Source organism: Lonchura striata, chromosome 7 (genome assembly GCF_046129695.1).
Source record: "Lonchura striata isolate bLonStr1 chromosome 7, bLonStr1.mat, whole genome shotgun sequence".
Classification (NCBI taxonomy): domain Eukaryota; kingdom Metazoa; phylum Chordata; class Aves; order Passeriformes; family Estrildidae; genus Lonchura; species Lonchura striata.
The window spans coordinates 19,968,471-19,987,697 of record NC_134609.1 but is presented as its reverse complement, the minus strand read 5'-3'; the positions used below and the strand labels follow the sequence as shown (position 1 = coordinate 19,987,697).

Here is a 19,227-nt window from a genome sequence, read left to right as displayed (position 1 = left end):
GAGATCACCTGCAGCAGAGCAAGGCATAAGGCACTAATCAAAGAATCATTTAGTTTGGAAAAGACCTCTAAGATCACAGAATCAGTAAGCAACCCAAAGGAGCTGCACTACTGCTGCTGTTGTGTTGGGTGATGATGAGCTGACCTTGCAGAAGGAGTCACCCATTTAAAACTCCTGTGGAGATTTCTGTCTGCAAAGGTCCACTACAGTTCAGGTGCTTACAATAAGGTAGTGCTGATGGGAGCCACTGATATGGCTTCTTACTTAATTATGATCTAGATGAGCTGTGAGTACAAATACCAGCTTAGTGGCTGAGTGTGAGTAAAAAGCTTGGGGGGAGTAGTACTAAGAGAAAAGAGGAGGGTTTCTTTCTGTAGTGTTTAATGGGGGGGTTTCTTTTTTATGCTAATCTGTTACTTTAAAGGTTACAGTTCTTTAAGTTTTGCTGACTTGAAAAAGAGCCTGAAGTTTTGGTAAGTGATTTTGGTGATTTTCCATGCTGGCTTTATGTACTGATTTTAGCTGCTTCTTTACCTGTGTCCTTGTTCCCTGTCTGAGCATGTTATGTAATTGCTGAAGGAATGAGCCTCCTGTTGCTATCTCAAGGTATAAGAGCACGTTCAGGCATGTTTTGCTGCCTTGGTTACCACAGGAAAAACTTTCATTAGGTCTAATGTGGTATCTTAGGGCATCTCCTTATTCTTTGTGTCCCTAAAGTACTTCAGTGAAGAATAGCCTGTGGAAAGTAACCTGCTTTCTTAGGATTAGGTTGTGTATCCTACTGTTCCTTGGTTAAGTGAAGGTGTTCTCCTGGTTGTCTTTTCTCCACATGTGAGTACACATATGCCAAGCAAATCTCTCTCTGTGTTCTGCAATGTCCCTGCATTTATACACTACCTTAAATGTTTGCAGTAGCAGAGCAGTATATAGCTGAGGTGTTCTGTATTTTGCCTGGCTTCTTAAAAAAAACATAAATCCCTTTGGAGGTGGTACTCCTTTTATATCTGCTCATGTGGGTGCCAGTCCATGTACTGTAGTATAACTTGGTTGCAGTATTGACTCGTGCCAGTGCTCTACTCTGTAATAGTCCTAGCACCACCTGCTCGTGAAAGATACTAATGTAACTTGTTATTATTGTGCAATGAGAGGCTTTAAACACTTTAATATGGAAAAAATTACACAGAAAAGCCTTTGAGCGATTGCATTCCTGGAAACACAAGCTTTTCTTTTGTTTCCTATTTTTAAAAATCAATATTATTTTTAAGCTATGTTCTGTATTGTCTAAAGACCATAACAGAAAATAGTTGGTTGGTTTTTTTAAAGTTATAACAAAGTTGTACATCAGCAGATGCTGCAGCTGTCTGCCTTGGGGATGCAATAAGAGCAGTATTCCCATGTGTAATTCTAGCTCAGATGTTTGCACTTACACTAGAAATGCAGTGTGTGTTGCTGTTGTAACAGAAAACCCCCTTATATGCCAGAGGGGTTTGTTGTATATAATACAGCCTCAAAGAGTGGATAATCTTTGCTGCCCTGTCCTACTGTTTAGGGTGTTGACACTCTGGGAAGACATAGTGCATAAGAGTACACCTTCTGTGCTTCTTCATAGCCATCCTCAGTGGAGGATATGTGGGAATAGGATGTAAGATCTAAATAGGATGCATTTAAAGAACAAAGAGCTAAAATGCAAATAGTTTTCTGTGACACTGGTGTTTGTCAACGGAGGAAACCCACTGTGAGCACAACCTCCTTCTGGAGAGCTAGACTGTGTGATTTGTTAACTACTTTGTAGGATATCAGGAGATTCTCCCAAGAGCACTTCAAGGACAAAGACTTGTAATCAAGCAGCTGTGAGAGTGGGATGCTGTGGAAGTACAAAACACGGTTGCTTTGTTATGCAAACTGCCTTTGTGTAAGATAAGAAAGTGCTGGTAGGTAACTGGAGCTGGACATGGGAATTAAGGCTGGAATGGAGTGTGTAAAGTAAACAACATATAACCAGGAGGAACCAGATAATTATGGAGTGTTTGAAGCAGCTCTTGCAGGGTAAAACCTTTCAAGGCCACCTGCACCATATCAGTAATACCATATAAGGCTGAGATTACCAAGGTTACAATATCAGAATTTTCAGGCTTAATTATAGATGTGCAAAATTGAGGAAGAAATAGTCTGCGTGGATTGGTTGTCTGGGAGGAGACTGAGGTATGGGAAGCATCAATGTGGCAGAAAAAGTGGATCCTGAAAAAAGAAAACATATAAAATGAGATAAAGCTGAGATCAGCTGACTGAAGGATTGTCGGTGTCTGGATGATAGTGAAGCCTGAGGACTCAAGCTCACAGGAGTGCTGAAGTGATGCTTCTTGAACAACCTGCTGGACTCTACATCAGGTCTATGCTGGAAAGAATTGTTGTGGGAGGGCAGAGCAAAGTCAGGTAGATGCACATCCTAGTGTGCAGTGGTGTGGGAGGGAAGGGTGACTCAGCAGCATCATGTGTGGTTCATAAGACTTGATTAGCAACTTCATAGCTGTGTGCAAAGTGATATAAATAGCCATGAGATGCTACTGGTGCATTAATGAGGATATTGGTCATTTAGTTGACTTATTGGTGTGCTTGATATAATTAGTGTGCTGAATCTGTTCTTGCAACACTGTAATATGAAGGGGAATAGCTGGGCAGAAGTTGCAGCTGGGGGCTCAACCAGGACCTCCTAATTTGGAAGCCTGAGCTAACTGATACTGAGTTCTTTGAAGAACATGTGTGGATGGAGATGATGGGCATCAGATGAATTCCTGAGTGAGAGGAGGAGCGGGTCTGTGCAGGCTGTGTTTTAACACGGAGGGGATCCTTAGAACTGACTGCTATGAAATACACATTAAAATATACTCAACTAAAGAAATAATAGTAGTGTCTAGATACAGAGATGCATCTGGAAAAGGGTTTAAATAAGGAAAAAACGTGGCAGCTGGGATACTGAGACATGGGACACAGATTTGAACCTCAGCGGAGGAAGATATCTGATGTAAAGGGTGACTGTAGTGGTTACTGGTAAGATGAGAATAGTGGTGGTGGAAGCTTTAATAACACAAGTTAGGCTAAGCCAAAAGGAGAATATGTCAGAAAAAGAGAAACTGTGGAGTATATCCAAAATATATCCTCTGGTGAGTGCAGCAGATGCATACCCAGGGAGAGGCTGAATAGGTGAGAGTGTCAGGATCACCTTGGCAAAAGGCAGAGATGTTTTCTAGAGCCTTACCTGCTGATGCAGTCACCCTGTGGTAACACTTGTCATATTTTATTCTTGGTGGCACAGATGTTCCAGAGCTGCTGTGTTATCCAGCAGCTGCAGGCAGGGTAGGAGTGGCTGCTCCAAACCTCTCTCACCACCAAGTTGCATTTTGACTGCTATTTGAGCAGAGTTATGCAGGGAGGTGGTTTTTGGATAACAGCTGTCAAGTAAAGACTTACTCTGCAATGACTTGGCCTTTTCCTGGTGTTTTGATTTCATCCAGAGTCTGGGCTTTGTGCAGACCTTGGAAACAAATGCCAGACCCACACTAGACTTCAGTGCTTTCTGGGAATGTTGCTTTGAATAGCTGAAATGGGTCTACTCCCTCTTCAAAGGGCCTCTATAAGGGGAGACTGACTGTAACAGGCATTACTGCTATTTCCAGAGTTACCAATGCCAGCTGGAGCTCTTTTCTTCATGGTGCACTAGTAACAGGGTAAGACTGGTGTGTTCTGGCTTCAGAAGTTAAATTCTCCCCCTTGGCTGAGCTGAAGAGATTTTTCATGGAGCTCTTATATCAGCTGTGCTTGTGGTATTCTTCCAGTTGGCTTGGGCTACTATAAGAATTTGGGCAGTGAAGTAATTCCTGATAGAAAGGTCCCTCCTGTGGGATGAGGGGAAACAGGGTCAGAGTCCCAGCACTGCTGGGGGAGTTCCTCAGACTGAATTTGTGATGTGGGGAGGCTTGTTCTCTATAGCATTAGTTTGTATTGCTGTTAATCACTGCTATCTGCTGGTACCTTGAACTAGGTGTGATGCAGTAACCCCTTGTGCAAGTATTTAACACTTGAAGTACTTTGCTGGGACAGCATGGGTTGGTTTTCTCTTGGAAAGTGTAGCAAAATGTGGTGCTATTTTGTTTGGGGGGTGAGTGGGTTTGTGTTCAAAATTCAAGTTTTTCTATTATTTAGCAGCACTAGCATGGGAATCTAGTCCTCTAGAAAATGACTAAGACCTGAAAATGCCCAGCTTTTAATGAGCTATTGCATTTTCCTTTAATTCTTGTGTTGCTGCCAGGCATGTCTGGCTAAGAGAAAGCATCCCATTTAGGAAGGCAGCCAAATGCCTGTGTCCCAAGGATCAGTACTGGTGGTAGAGGATCAAAGTTGTGTTGTGTGGCTTTTTGTACTGCTTTCCCATCTCCCCAAGAAGTACTTGGGAGTCTTCTCCTGGATGAGTTTTACTGAAAAGACTTCAAACCAAGCATGACCTTAAGTTGGTAATAAAGGGATAGAAGTGACAAGGAAAATATTAAACTGCTTTGTCAAGATCTTCTCCCACGTACTATCTCCAGCTACCAGGATGTGTGTGGGACTGACACTAGGCTGATGGAAGACAAACCTTGGCTGAAAAAAACATTCCGTTTTAACCTCTCACTTTAAGCAGTCCTTGAAGTTTTGGGTTTTAAAAAAAAAGTCTTTACCAAAGCTTTGTCAGGTGGCAACAATTTAACAAACTCTGCTCAAAATGGGGAGACTGACTGGAAATAACTTGTAACTTCTTCATCCTCTTGGCTGGGGGAAATTGGTGCTTTTGCAGTATTCATCCCTGTACCCTTGGGAATTGTCACAGAGCAATGGCAGGAGATCTGTGGTTTTTTGTGGGGTGGGGAGAGGAGGAGGTCAGGATAAAAGCTAGAAATAATAGTCTGAAAGCTTGAGTGCTGGAACAGAGGAAAGGGTAACTTAATGGTATTTTCATTTGTGAGCTGATCACAGGGCTCTGGAATGAGGCAAGAATAGTCTCAGTTGAGAGTTACAGTAAATTAGATAGTCATGCCCTCTCCCATGGGCCCAGGGTCTCTACAGTTGTGTTGGCTTGCAGCATATTCCCTGAGGCAGCATCTAAACACATCCAAACTGCTAGCCTGACCTGGGAACTCTGCTTCTGCTGGACACAGGACTTGGTGAAACCAGTCTCTGCAGACATGTGAGATACTTGTATGAAGCTTCACATGTTGGGTATTGTGGCACACCTGTGTGTTGGTACTGCCCATGATACAGTCAGGCTCACTTCAATCTCTCTCCTACAGAATGTGAAGTTTGGCATGGAACTAAATATTTATTTTCCTCCATTTTCTGTAGCTCACAGTAGTCTCTTGTGTTCCACAAATACCTAAAAAGAAAGCTCGCCAAATTCAAAGCTAGCTGAGGTGATAGTAAAGCTTTACTGCCCTGAGATGTTCAGAAAAAACATATTGTATGGTCTTTATTTTTAGCAGGTAACTTCTGCTGCTTTAGATACTAGGAAAGCCCTACCAGACTTGGGCATTTCTGTTTTAACTAGTGGTGGTTTCATCACCTGTAGTAACTGAGAGGACTGAAACAAAAGCTCCTCTTATCAAATGTCCTCTCTAGTTATTTATTGCAAACATTGCTTGGTTGCTCCATAGCAACTCTATGTGGGGCAGCTGGTGTGAAGCACGCTTTGCTTGGCAGGCCTTTTTTGGGAGCTGTGGTGTCAGTCCCCTCAACCTCCACCAAGATGTTTGAGGAGGGAAAAGCCCTGCCAGATGACTGGGGCAGTGGGTAAGGGAATTGCTAGAGTCAGCTCTGGCAAGCCTGGGAATAGTCTGCAGTATCACATTCCCACTAAGAAGAGATTAATCTTATGTTCGTTTTCTGTGACCATCTTTGGAGTTTTTCTCTCCTTTTTATAGTGCCTGGTGTCTCACTCAGCACCAGCCAAGTGGGATCTAAACCCTTTTCCAGCAAGGTTAAATCTGCTGGAAAGACTTAAAAGGAGAGGCTGCCTTGTCTCTCCCTTTGACCTTTCTTACTGTGTTGGCCCCTTGTTGTACCCTGCTGCCAACCACTGTTCCCAGTGCCCTGGTGTGGGGAGGCTTGGCTCCCAGGCACATCCTGCTGTCTGTTCATCCAGGTTTTCCATCTGCACCACCAATACCTGGCATGAATGAATGGATGTCAGTGGCTCTCAGGACCAGGCAAGTATTTAGCACAGTTCAGCTTAGGCTTTAAGGACTGCTTTGCCTATTCCTGCTCAGGACATTCAAGTGCTGGACAGCAGATGTGGTGACTTCCTCCCCCCCACCCCCAAGGTATAACAGAGCTTGAAAGTGGAGCAAAGGAGAATGGTAGTTAGAAGAGACAGGGAGAAGGGATCTGGTTCTGTAATTGCTTCTGAAGAATTGGAGGCTGTCAGATATTTACTTCCAAGACCAGGCCAGCCTCTGGCTGCTGGTACTGGACAAACAAGAGAAGTAGGAACAGGTGGATCATAGTATGGTTTGAATTGGAAAGGACTTAAAGATCATCCAGTTCTACCTTCTCTGCCGTGGGCAGGGGTACTTTCCACTAGACTAGCGTTCTCAGAGCCCCATCAAGTCTCACCTGTAATGCTTCCAGGGATTGGGCATGCACAGCTTCTCTGGGCAGCCTGCTCTGGTGTCTCACCACAGTAAAGAATTTTAATTTCTAATATTAAATTTGAATTCACTCTCCATCAGTTTAACACTATTCCCCCCTTGTCCTATCACTGCTTGCCTTTGTGAAAATTCCCTTGCCAGCCTTCTTGGAGACCCCCTTTAGGTACTGGAAGGTGCCATAAGGTCTCCTTGGGAAGAGGAAGGGGAGAAGAAACTGGGGATTGGACTCCTTCCTCAAGTGCTACCACTTGATGTTTGTGTTTGGTTTTCTCAAGCATCTGTCTTTTGATGCCTTCCAGCCATCAGATGGCCTGACAAATGATTACCTTCTGGGCAAACCCTGTTTTCCCTGAAGCAGTGTCTGCTTTTACTTCCTGGAAATGAGGGACAGGGTCAGGCAAGCTGGTACTGGTGTTCTCAAAGCCCTCTTCTCCTGTATGCATGGATTTTTCATGCCATAGCTCAGCCTGAAAGTCAGCATGGACAACAGGCAATTGTGTAATGGTGGGGTAAACTGCACTGCCAACCCCTGGGAGCACCGGGTGCAGCTCTGCAGGGGCAGGGCAGGAGCATTGTGCCTTCTGCATATCAAAACCTTGTTGTAACACACCCGAGTATTCAGAGCAGTGCTGGGTGTGCAACCAAGGAGCTGGGGCTCGGTGCCTCTGCAGGTAAGGCTGTACCTGGGCAGTCTGAGAGCTCTGTGCTTGGGAGCAGGCAGGCACAGGGCAGCACCAGGCAGTGCAGTGGAGCCTGGCAGAGGCCATCCTGTCAAGGCTTGCCCTGACAGATTTGCAAACTTCCTTCGGGGCTGTGAAGTCTTGTGTAGGCTGTCAACACTCTCCTCCCGGGTGATGTGCTTCCAGGGAAATATATTTGCTTCTGTGGTAAGGCATGTGATAATGCTGCCCTGAAGCGCTTCTAGTCCTGCTTAATCCTCATCTTGTTCCCCCTTCTTATCTGTTCAGTTTGCTTCCTCTTGTGGGTCATCCTGCCTAGCTGAGCCACCAGTTTGTTCCCCTTATCTTCCTTCAGTGTAAAATCAAAGCAATTAGTAGCTGTGCTCAGGCTGCCTTGTGATAAACCCCCAGTGATTTAGATGGCCTGTCAGTCCTTCTCCTTGCAGCTGCCAGGAAGACCTGGGAGCAATGATGCTGACAGCCAAAATGGAGGGTGCTACAGAAGATTTTGAGCAAGAGCTGATCATCAGCTAGATGTGAACAGCTTCTCTAGAGTTGTACTTAAATGGCTTGGAGCCGCACACTGACCCAGCAGATTGAGTGTGAGCTGGGCTTGCTTTGTTTCTTATGATGGATGCAATAGCTGCACGCTCTCTGTGCAAACCACTTTTTCTGGCATACAAGCACTTCACAGAACTGTGGATCTCAATAGGGATGAGTGGATGAGCTCTTTAAAGAGGTGCTGAGAGTGGTTTTCAAGATGAGACCATTTATTCCATGTGCCCACCTCATGCTGCCATTAACATATAACATTCCTCTGGATTTTTGTGGTCATTCTGAGCAAGTTAGGTAAGTAGACTCTGAACTTTGTTTAATTTCCTCCTATCTGAGGGGGTGATTGTTGTGATGGGCTTTGTCTCCAAGGCTGCAAGTCTTGTTTAGGTGTGCTGCCTGGTCTTGACTGAATATTCCAGTGCTGTTCTGCTGTTCCCTGTGCAGGATTAAGGCTTCCAGCCCTGAACCCATAGCGAAAGTAGGCTTGAGATAGTGTACATTATGAACCTCTAGGAAAAGGAGGAACTTGTGCTAGCTAAAAAGAAAAAAACCCATTTTGCAGTACCCAGCATTGGTTGTGTCAGGCAATTCTCAGGGGATGCTGAACTTTCATCTCTTTCTTGGTTAACACCTGTGGGAGAGGCAACTCTAGTTAAGGCAAGAACAGCCCACAGGATCTGAACTGTGGGGGGAAAAGAATCCAGTTTGCTGCCTTTGGTTCTATGCATGGTCTTTTCCTGTCTCTGATAGCAAACTTAAAAAAAAAACAAAACCCAAAACAAAAACAAAAAAAAAAAAAAAAAAAACCAAAAAAACCCCCCACCAACCCTATGCTATGTAGTTTCCTTTCTGGCCCTAGGGAAGAGGATAATGAGTCATGGGAGGACATTGCTTCATGCCCTGGAGGGTGCTTGGATATCTGGCAAGGGCAGGCTAGAAGCACGTTCAGCTATAGGTCAGAGCTGCTCAAGGTAAATTCACCCTTAAACGTGGATGATAATTAGTGAGACCAAAAAGAGAAACCTGTACATGAAAACTTGGAAGTCTAGATGTGCCGGGTTTTGCTCTAGAAATAAACAAAAGGTACAGCTCTTGTTTGCTTATCAGAGTAACAGGGCTTTGGGAGGATGGGGAGAGAGTCAAGGACAGCTGAAGATCTTTTTATTTGTTTAAGATTTCCTTGTCTGGGCAGGACGGCAGTTGACATGACTGCAGCAGGGTTGGGCTGTGTCGCCTCTTTCCTTTCTTTGCCTGCTGGCTTTGTTTCTTTCCCTTGTGCCTGCCTTCCCCATTTTCATGCCTACTCAAGGGCCTTCAGCTTCTTGCTGCCTCCCAGTACTGCAAAGTGTGTCCTCATGACACAAGTCATGAGGATATGAGGTTGACTTTTCTGCCCTCAGTGATCTTTGTCAGCTTGTTCTCATCTTTGCAGTGTGAAGATGTGTGGGTTAAATGATGTCTTGCAGAAGAGCTAACTTGGCATCATTGGCAATGTGGTTCACTTGTTCTTGGTAGGTTACTGCCCCTGCAAGCTGTGGGGAGCTCCTTGTATTAATTAGTTTGTATGCTTACAGTGTTAAGTGTATCTCCTTATTCACCCTGAAATGTATATAACCAATATAAATTGTTTCTCTTCCCCTTCTGTCATCACAGCTTTTGAGACTTAGCAACTGCTCCGCAGAAGTGCCCCCTGTGTAAAACCCCAGGCTCTTGCACAATGTACCAGTCCAGCTTTATGCCACGGGAATATTACCCAGCCATGATCCCACCTTCTGCCTACACCTACCCACCTCTGCGGCCTGGGAGAGCAGAAGACATGTCCAGATCTGTGATGTTCCCTCCCATCCACATGCCCAACTTCTACAGTCGACCCATCACCTTTGTGGTGGACCGGAACAGCTACCCTGACTATGCGGGAGGTCAGGTGGAGTATCATCATCTCTATAGTGCCTCCAACCCCTACATCTATCCATACCACACCTGGCACTTCCCTCCCATGGTCCCTATCCCTCTCTACAATCCCTATGCAAACTACCATCCCTATGCTACCTGCCAGAGGTCAGATCAGTATCGAGATACGTGGCCAGAAGGCTTCACAATGAGAGGGGAGCTTCAATGGGGGAAGCTTGGAAAGGTGTTTGGGCCAAGGAAAGACCTCCCAGAATTTGTGAAGGATGATCTCCGGAGGGTTTATGGCACCTACCCTCGGACCAATGTTTCCATATCCTATCGGAAAGGAGAGTTCTTGGTCAAGGGAGACCCCAAGATAGAAGACCAGGAATATGCAGTGGAGAAAAAAGTCATCCAGCAGGCTGTGACCCCCAGTGCCAGTGAGGCAGATGACAGCAGTGAGGACCGGAACCGTAAGAAGAAAAAGAAACTGAGACATTGAGGTAGTCAGATACCCAATGGACTGATGCTCTAGTACCCTCATGGGAGCCAGTTGGCAGCTGGTTTTGGTGTGGTTGGCAAATAACACAAGCAATGGATGCCACCATTCTTGTAGATTTCTTTTAATTTCTCCTCATTCACCACAACGTTATGGCAGGTTTACTGTTTTTGATGCAAAAGGCTCATCCTGTGAAGAAACCACATGGCACTTTACTGTTGGATCAACTCATTGGTCCTGATTTTGAAATGAACATTTGATTTCCACAAGTTTGGTTGACTGGTCACAGCCTGGTGGGGGAATCTCCAAACTGCAGCCCTTGATCAGAGAAATGGGCCTCTTCCTACCTTGTCCAGGGGAAGGGCCTGTAAGCTGGTTCTCTTCCTGGAGAAATGAAAGCTGAATTTCCTTCAGGCTGAGGGCAGTGCAGGTCCCAGAAGACACAGGGGTTCTTGAACACTCTAAAGAACAATTGTCTGCATGTCTTGTCACTGCTGTTTATGACCATATCACTGCGCTTTATCACTACATGAGGCCTGTATGCAGCACTTCCTTACACTCTGGTGTCCCCATCCTCTTACACTTGATAATGTGGTGCTCAGTACTCCTGGCCACATGTCCTTATTGAAACTGCTCTTGAGGCCCTGCTCTGGGTCTGACTTGGCTCTGGTTCAAGGTGCTGGCTCCCCAATGAGGGTACTGGAATTGTGTGTACCACAGCACTTCCATAGCTTGGTGGTTGTACTGGAAGAGCTGCGCTGGAGGGTTGTGAGGGGCTGGGTCTGACTTACTTGCAAACTTCTGTACCTTTTAAATGATTATAAACAATAAAAAAACCCAAATGCAAATGCTTATATTTCCGATTCTTAACTACCTAACATCAGTCTCTTTTGTGAACAACTTGCAATCAGATCTGGCACCTTTTTGTGAAGTTAGGGATGGCTTCTGCTGTGGTTCACACCCAGCTGTGATGCCTTGTCCCACTTGGCAGTACCGGGCCTTGCCCTAGCTTGTTTTCTGTCAGCTTCTCTAGGGACCCGCAGGAACTTTATGAGCATACAGGAGAAATAGGGGACCTTCTCTGTCCCCCTGCAGTTTTCTGTTCTCCCCCTGACCTCACACATGGGAGGTAATGGATGTTACCCATCGGCATAGCAAAGGGAAGAGTGTAAGGGTGAACTTGGAGGCCTTTGGTTGTTCTGAATTGCTATAAACTGAAAGCAAGTGGATTTTCTTTAATTTTTTTTTATATATAATGCAAGAGGTTTTGTTTAACCAATTGCCAAAATGTCTCGGCAACTGTCTGCATTACCCCTTCCCCATTCAGCTTCATGGAAATGTGTTAGCTCCTGCTGCTAGACAAAGCTGCAAGAAGGCTGAACCAGAAAAACTGCTATAGAAACCTTGGACCAAACTGGTGCTCCTTGGCTGTGTTGCAAACAGTGGCAGTGGGACTTGCTGAATGGGCTAGAAAAGGCCTCCATTAATGACTGCTGGCTAATCAGTTATGATTTTGGTTACCTAATATAGGAAAAAGGCAGTAGCTCCTGCTGGATTGGTTGTTTGAGGTTTTTTAAATCTCTTCCTGGGCTGAGCAGGCTCTCCTGCATAGTTAGGGATGTGCAGTTAAATGCCTGCATGGTGGTGCACTCTCCCTGCTTTAGGTGAGATCCTGGAAGAGGTGCAAACCTGCTCTTCTAGGCAAGGTAAGAAAGAGCATGGGTTTTGGCATACAGTGATGTTGAAATGCTACATAAATGACAAGGAATTGCACAATAACTTAAATGCCATTCCTCCAGCTGTTAGGTTACTGGTGGCAGCATGACACCATGTTAAAGTAGAAATGTCCCCAAAACTCAGGAGGTACAGCCAGGCTCTCCCAGAAGTATATGATGAGTGGGTGCAAACAGCCTCTTGCCTACACAAATACTTTCTCCAAATATGTTACTGCTGGGGTCATCTCCAAGGCCCATGGGGAGACAGAGGGCATGACCCTTAACTTTACCCATCCTGTCCTGTTTATCTTCTCCAAAGTTTTGTTTGGTTTTGCTGCCTGGACTCTGAACAGGAGATTGCTGGGCACACCCAGGCTGTTGTTCGGACAATGTGTATTTTTAGCAGAGGCTCACAATTGCGTGCAGTACATCAGGAGGTAGTAATGTATTTATTTTCTCAAATGCCATTTCACTTCCAGAAGGAAGAAAGCATTCTATAGTTGGGTGGTTTTTTTCCCTTGGGGGAAGACGTGCCACAAACCTCTACTAGCTCTTTTATAGCAGATATTTCTGTGGTGGCCATAACTCCATTCCACCCCTAATCTGGTCTCTGTGCAGGAGCAAAGATATTCCTTGTAGGAAGAGCTCACAGTTGCCTTTTCTTCCTGAAGGTTTGAGGCTCAGTTGCTGCCCAGCTGCAGAACTGAATCCATAGGGCATTTTGGAGGCTTCAACGCCTATGGAATTCAGTTCTCAGAGCCAAGCAGCCAGTGCGAGTCAGCTTCCCCTGGCTCCAGCCAGCTGTGTCTCCATCTGCAAAGGGGGAAAAAATAGCAAAGAGCTCATCATGTCTTTGACACAGGGCAGGCACTGAGCTGACACAGATTTTTGCAACTGGGAGCTGCCACAAGGAGAAGACTCTGGCACCTCTCATCCCAGAAACAGCACAGACAGACACAGCTTTCTTTGGAAACTTTGCTCAAGTTGGCTGGCTCTTTTTTTTTTTCTACTGCTTCAACATATGCTGTTTGGAGTCACTGCAAAGTTTCAGGTCAACCCTGAGCTCTGCAAACCTGCTAGAGCTGTAAGAGAAACACCATTTCTGCTACTTAGGGCTGGTATTGGCAGGTGTGTTGAGAATCCCTCTATGTATTTGCTCCATGTGCAGGTGTCACATATCCCTTGGATTAAACTGCTCTTTCTAAACCCTCAGTATGAGTGTCTGAAAAGGGGCAAGCTGTGCCAGGGGGATGCTTAGTCCTGTAAGAGCAGCCCAGTACTTCCAGGCACTGACTCTCTGCTCCATTCATAATGAAACCAATGCCCACAGGAAATCCTTGAACTGGGAGGTGCCAGCTGAGGGGAATGGTTTGTGCAGCAGGTGCTACCACAGGTGGACCATGAGGTGCAGGGGCTTTCTGCCCATTTGGAAGTGGGAAGGGACATGGGACAATTCTGTGTAAAATGAAGAGTGAAAGGCCTTTTCCAGATAGCTCAGAAAGTAGATTCAGGGAGGGACTGGTCTCCATCTGGGTTAACCTGGGACTTGCTGGTGCATCCCACAACTATACACATGCCCTTTGCTGCCCACTGCCCCCACCCTCTGGTTTGGGCTGCAAAGCTCACATGCATGGAGAGGCAGACTTGAGGGACATGGGGGGATCCCCCTGAGCACAGAGCTGCTGATGCTGCTGGCAGCTTTGGGCAGCCTCACCCCTCAGTAGATGTTCACTTTCAAACCTGGGGACTGAGCTAATGGCTGAAAAGCTTTTCCTTGGCTCAGCAATAGCTTGGCACAGTTGTGATGACAGTGGCTCAGGCAGGAGTAAGCACCAGGAGAGGATTCCAGCCCTTTGCCTGTATGTCAGCAGAAGAGACGGGAAATGACACACACCACTTTGGAGCACGGGCAAAGATTTCAATGGGGGAAGCACTGAGCAACTGTTGCACGAGCAGTGAACTCTGCGATTGCTCAACTGCTGGCCCCAGGCTCTATTTTAATCCCTCTGCTGGGAATTACAGTTCAGTTGGGGCAGCATGAACTCACCATTCTGATGCATATAGCAAAGCAGCCAAACCCTGTTGCAAAAGCTGAGGAATCCCAGGCTGCAGGTGCCAGCTCTGGTGTATCCCGGGGAGCACGTGCAGCAGTACCACAGGGGCTGCCTGGAGGGGCAGCAGTGAAGGGAGATGGGGTAAAGCAGAGCTTACACCACAGTCTCCACCCTGCAGCAGGTGGTCAGGGTCAGAGAGGCAGTTCAAGGACCCAGCTGTGCACTGTGCCTGTTTTCAGACCATTGTGACTTGGCAGGGAGTTTTCAATAGCTCTGAGCTCCTCAAACTCTGAGCCTTCTCCTCCTCTTACTCTGCAGGCAGCCACCTGTGCAATCGAGTGGGCAGGAAGGCAGCCTGCCAGAGACATTGCAGCCACATGGAAGCACCTGCCAGCCTGAAAGGGTTGGTAGGATTGGGATGCTTTGGGGCTGCTTGTTGTCCATCTCATGCCCATAGGGGTTTACCTTGCAGTCCCTGGCTATTTGAGTGCATGGAAAACCTTTGTGTTTCATTTTTTAAGATGTAAAACTCTCCTCTGAGGCATTTACCTCATATCATTGATGGATGTCTGCCATTCAAAGTGCCATCCATCTGCCTTCATCCCACTGCTGCTCTAAGCAACACTGCTTTCAGAAACTGAAAGGTGCAGGCCAAGGAAAAGCCTTCCTCCTCATCTACCTCCATGGGCTGATTTGCAAAGAAAAGGGAAGGGTTTCAAGCAGACAGGCAGGTGAGGAGGATGGGGGTCAACACCAACTAGCCTTCCCTGATGATCCTCCTTCCCTTGCACCATGGCCCAGGGAAGTGATGTGGATGCTGGGGCTGAGTTGGACAGCCCAGCAGCTATCTGGCATGAATTCCCCCATGCCCTGTGTCCCACCCTCCCCAACTTGGGGCAGGGACAGCTCCAGCATGATACTTTTGGCATCCTACCTGCGCGTGCTGGGACTGGGGCACCCCATTGCCAAAATGCACCAGAAACAGTTTGATCTAAGTGCAATGGAAAATCCATGGGGGATGAGCTGGGAATGAAAATTATTCAAATGCAAACTCGGAGAAGCTCCAATTCTGATTTCATTCTTGGCTGCTCCCGTAAGAAACGTGCCCATGGCATGGCATCTACAGCACACCACAGGGTCTGCTTTTGCTCCTTGGTTTTCCTGACCCAGCTTTGTCCTGTATTCCTTCACCCAGGCAGGGCCAGGGCTGGATTTGGCCCTCTGTATTTGGGATTATCCCAAGACCCTAGGGGGTCTGCACTGGAGCAGGATGCCAGGTAATACATGGAAGGGCAGGGATAAATGGAGATGTGGGAGCCACCTCAGTGATGGGTATTTTGCTGCTGTGAAGGTGCCCTGGCCCGATTCTGTGTTTTCTGGAGGCTGTGTCAGGGTCAGGCTGCAGCATTGTACTGTCGGGTGACCATTGCCCCACCTCAGCCCCGGGGGGAATTACATCAGGCCAGCTGCCAACTTCACAAGTGAGGGTTTCATAGCCCCACTGCAGTCTGCCTCCCCTGACCCTGGAGCTGGATCCCTTGGCTGAAAGGTTGAGAGCTCCTCAAGGCTCCTGACCTCAACCCAAAATGATGGTGAGTCAAGAGACACTGCAGACAATCAGGTGCCCAGGGGGATACTGCTGCTGTGGGGCTTTTCTGTGGAGCACAGCAGAAATGGCCACATGAGCTGATTTCCCCATGGCAAGCCCCGCTGGAAGCGATGGGAAGACACAGAGAAGCAGAAGCTCGCTCGTGGCCGGCCCTGCTGCTGGAGAGCTGAGCCACCCCGGTTCAGCCCTGAGCTGCCACAGGCGCTGAGCCCTTTCTGGCTTTCGCTCTCCACTGCCTCCCTGCCGAGGGCCCGCGGGACAGGCTGGAGCGCTGCCCTCTCCCTCGCTCCTGGGGGAGACAAAGCACAAGCCACGGCTCCAGAGGGGACGTGACTCCCAGGCAGCTCCAGCGCTCAGAGCTTAATGGTTTATTGCTTAATGTCTTAAAAGCAGCAGCGCCCTCCTTTTGGCATTTCCAGCTAATTATCCTGGGAGTTACTGATTAGCTAGGACGTGCCTAGGCCCAAGCAGCGGAGTCCTGTGGGCGCTGCACAGCCACCGGCACCGCGCTGACATGGTGGTTGCAGCATTATTCCCGGGAGTTTCACTCTGTCTTCCCGGGAACATGCCCCACACCGTTTAAAGTATGAGAAGCACGAGCCCGGTTTTGCAGGTTACCAAAAAAGCCGCGGATAGAAGCGAAGATGCTCGTGCACACACACGGTGTCCGACGCCTCCTGTCCCGCTTCCCGCAGGCGCGGGCGGGTGCGCTGCCATCGCCCGAGAGACGTCACCGCGTCCCCGCCGCTCGGCCGGGCTGAGCCGCCCTCTGCAGCGCCCGGGCTGCGGCTCCTCGGGGAGAGCAGCAGCCGACAAACCCCCTCACTCCAGCCACAGCGGTCCCCCCCTCCGCCGCAGACCCTCCCTTGACCCCGGCACTCACCCGACAGCTCCGGCTCCCGTCGAGGCGGCTCTGCGAGCGGCGGGGCCGGAGGCACTGTTAAATATTGCAGCCGACTTACTCACTCACTTCCCTTCCTGGACGGCAGCGCAGAGTTTCCACCCACTTCTTTCACCTTTGGTTTCCAGGCTTTCTGAGAAAAGGGGAAGCCGTGGGAGGGAGCAACCGGCATCCCCGTGCCAGGGCCACGGCCCCCAGCAGCCTCTCCTTCCCGGGAAGGGGCGGATGCCAGAGGGAGCCGCTTTCCCGGGAAACTGCGGCGTGGCTGGGAGTGCCTTGTGCCCGTGGCCCAGCGCTCCGCGACCCTCTTGGGTTCGGCAGATTTTCCTCCCCAGCCAAGTGGAGAGGGCACCTGAGTGCTGCCTCCCTGGCATAAGCTCAGGGATGGCTGCCTGACCAGCCCAGCCTCCTCCTTTGGGAGTGAAAATCCCCTCGGGACTCAGAAGTACCTTGGCCTCACCCCACCAAAGCCCATTCAGTTCCTCCTTTAACACAGTGCCTCTGCAAGTGGGGACAGCACCAGAGTTGGGGTCACATGCACATCACTGACACCTGTGATGAGCTGTGTCCGTCCTCAGCCCACAGCCAGTAGCAGGTGCTGCCAAGGGCCTGGGAATGTGCCAGCCAGCATTCCATTCTGCAGCCAGTGTTTCATCCAGTAACATGCCCATTGGCACATATGGAGCTGGCTGCCCTCCCTGGGGACTTTGATAGATGATGTTCCCTGGGACATAAAGCCCCCACTAGCTACTGCCAGCTCTGGTGGGTTAGCACATGTGTCTGGTGGGAACTCCTTTTTCTTAAGTCCCATTCTCCAGTATTCTGTCAGTGCCACCAAATACATAACCATTGTTTTTTGCTCAGAAGTTACATCAGGTCCTGGGGTTTCCCTCTGCCAGCAGTCTGGACATGAAAATCTGGGGGCCCAGCACTGGCTGTGGCACTGAGCTGAGAGTGAGCACCACTGCTCCTTCTGTGCCACAGTGAATAAACCCAGAAATAAACTGGCAAATGAATTGATGAGGGATGGCGAGATGCCTCACATGCCTGGCTGCCTGCACCGCCCTGCCCAGACTCGACAGCTGCCCTGCAGGTTCAGATAAAATTTACAGAGTGGTTTTGTCTTCTGGGAGCTGCCATGGTGTTTCTGGAGTGGGAAGCACCTGGAAGGCTCTGGCATGGACGTGACCTAGCTGGAGCCACAGTTTTATCAATGCAAGACCCCAAAGCAGGCATCATCAGAAATTCAGTCTCTGGGGTCACACTGCAGCAAGCAGGACTCATCCCTTCCCTCATTGGCACAGCTGAGCCCTGATGCTGTTCCTAGTTCTCATTTCTTCAGATTCCCCTGGTCTCTTTCAGCCAAAGGCAGCAGGTGTGAGTGAGGAGCAGCCTGGCCCAGCCCCCTGCGAAAGGACAATGGCTTGGCATTTACTGGAAGGAAGTGGGAGCTTCCTGCAGCCTCGCTATGCTGGGAGCATGGCTAGGCAGAGGGGTTTGCCCTTGTTGGGGGGGTCCTGTGGAAGAGGATGCTGAGGAACTGCCCCTGCAAGGCTGGGACTTCACCCTGGGGGTAGAAAATCCATCTTCTAGCTCTGGAGAAGTGGCAAAGGAAGAGACCAGCTGGCCTTTCCTATCCATCCAAAGAAATTAGGTTGAAATCCTGCAGCTTTGATCTCCTGTGACTGCAGAGAAAACCATGCAGCAGGACCAGGGTGTGGTTTAGGGCTCAGAAATAAGCCAGCAATTAGAACACCTCACAGTGTTACTGCTGAAAGCAGAAAGTAGCCCTAGGGAAGGGCTGATGTGTGCTTTTTGAGCCCATGAGCCCCACAGCCCCGTGGGGTTTAGGATGAAAGCTGGTGCAGCTGCTCCTTGCCCCAGGGCAGGACAGTGGAAAGAGGATGGGTGAAATCTCTGCAGCCTCCGGGAGTGTCCCAGTGGCAGCCACTGCCTCTGGGGCTGGAGTGGGGACAAGGACTTTCATGACTATCTGAGGTGGTCTCCTCCTGGGAGATTCAATCTCCTGCTGGGGGGCTGCTCTAGGCTGTGCACAGCAAGAGAGCTGCAGCTGGAGGTGCTGGAGGCAACAGCCACTCTTTGGCCCTTTAGTAGAGAAGCCCAAAGTAGTGCCCACATCCAGGATCATGCCCAGCCAACACCTGCTGCCCCTCCCCAGGAAGTTTCTCTCAGGTGTAGACTCACAGATGTCTAACACAGAGCTAATTCCACACTTCAGCCTTAGCTGAGGCTCAGTCCATCTCCAGACTTACAAACATCAGGCTTTGTGAGGTTGTGTGTCTCTCCTTTTCCCTCTCCCCTAAGCCAGCAAACTGCCTGCAAGCCCCTGTTCCTCCTCTGAGGAATGTCATACATGAGGGAAACTACATCTTTCACCCTTGGATGTGGTGTTAAGGGACAGCTTGGGCTCAGCAGGTGCTTTTTCTCCTGACAGCACAAAGACAGGACGCCCTTGCTGAAAGAGCTGAGCACCCTTGGTTTGTCCACAGAACCTGATCCTCAAAACCAGGTTTGAGAGGCCACACCAGTGGCCTCAGAGCTGGGGTGGCAGGACAGGCAGCTTGGTTGGTGCTCAGCCTGTTGTCAGCCCCTCTGTGTTGCCAGGCCTGACTGCACACAGAGAGCTGGG

At 48.7% G+C, this 19,227-nt stretch overlaps 2 protein-coding genes across 2 annotated transcripts in view; both read left to right on the top strand.

Annotated features, from left to right (window-relative positions):
* Positions 1-681: 681 nt before the first annotated feature.
* Positions 682-11,146, top strand: C7H10orf95 (chromosome 7 C10orf95 homolog). Its single transcript, XM_021536351.2, has 2 exons — positions 682-831; positions 9,563-11,146. Exon 2 carries the CDS (start codon positions 9,627-9,629, stop codon positions 10,299-10,301), a length of 675 nt encoding a protein of 224 aa, XP_021392026.2. The 5' UTR covers positions 682-831; positions 9,563-9,626; the 3' UTR covers positions 10,302-11,146.
* Positions 2,337-19,227, top strand: part of SLF2 (SMC5/6 complex localization factor 2) — a 61,416-nt gene continuing 44,525 nt past the window's right edge. The window contains exon 1 of the mRNA XM_077784676.1: positions 2,337-2,388. Within this exon, the coding sequence (XP_077640802.1) occupies positions 2,354-2,388 (35 nt within the window). The 5' untranslated portion in view covers positions 2,337-2,353. The remainder of the gene's footprint in view (positions 2,389-19,227) is intronic.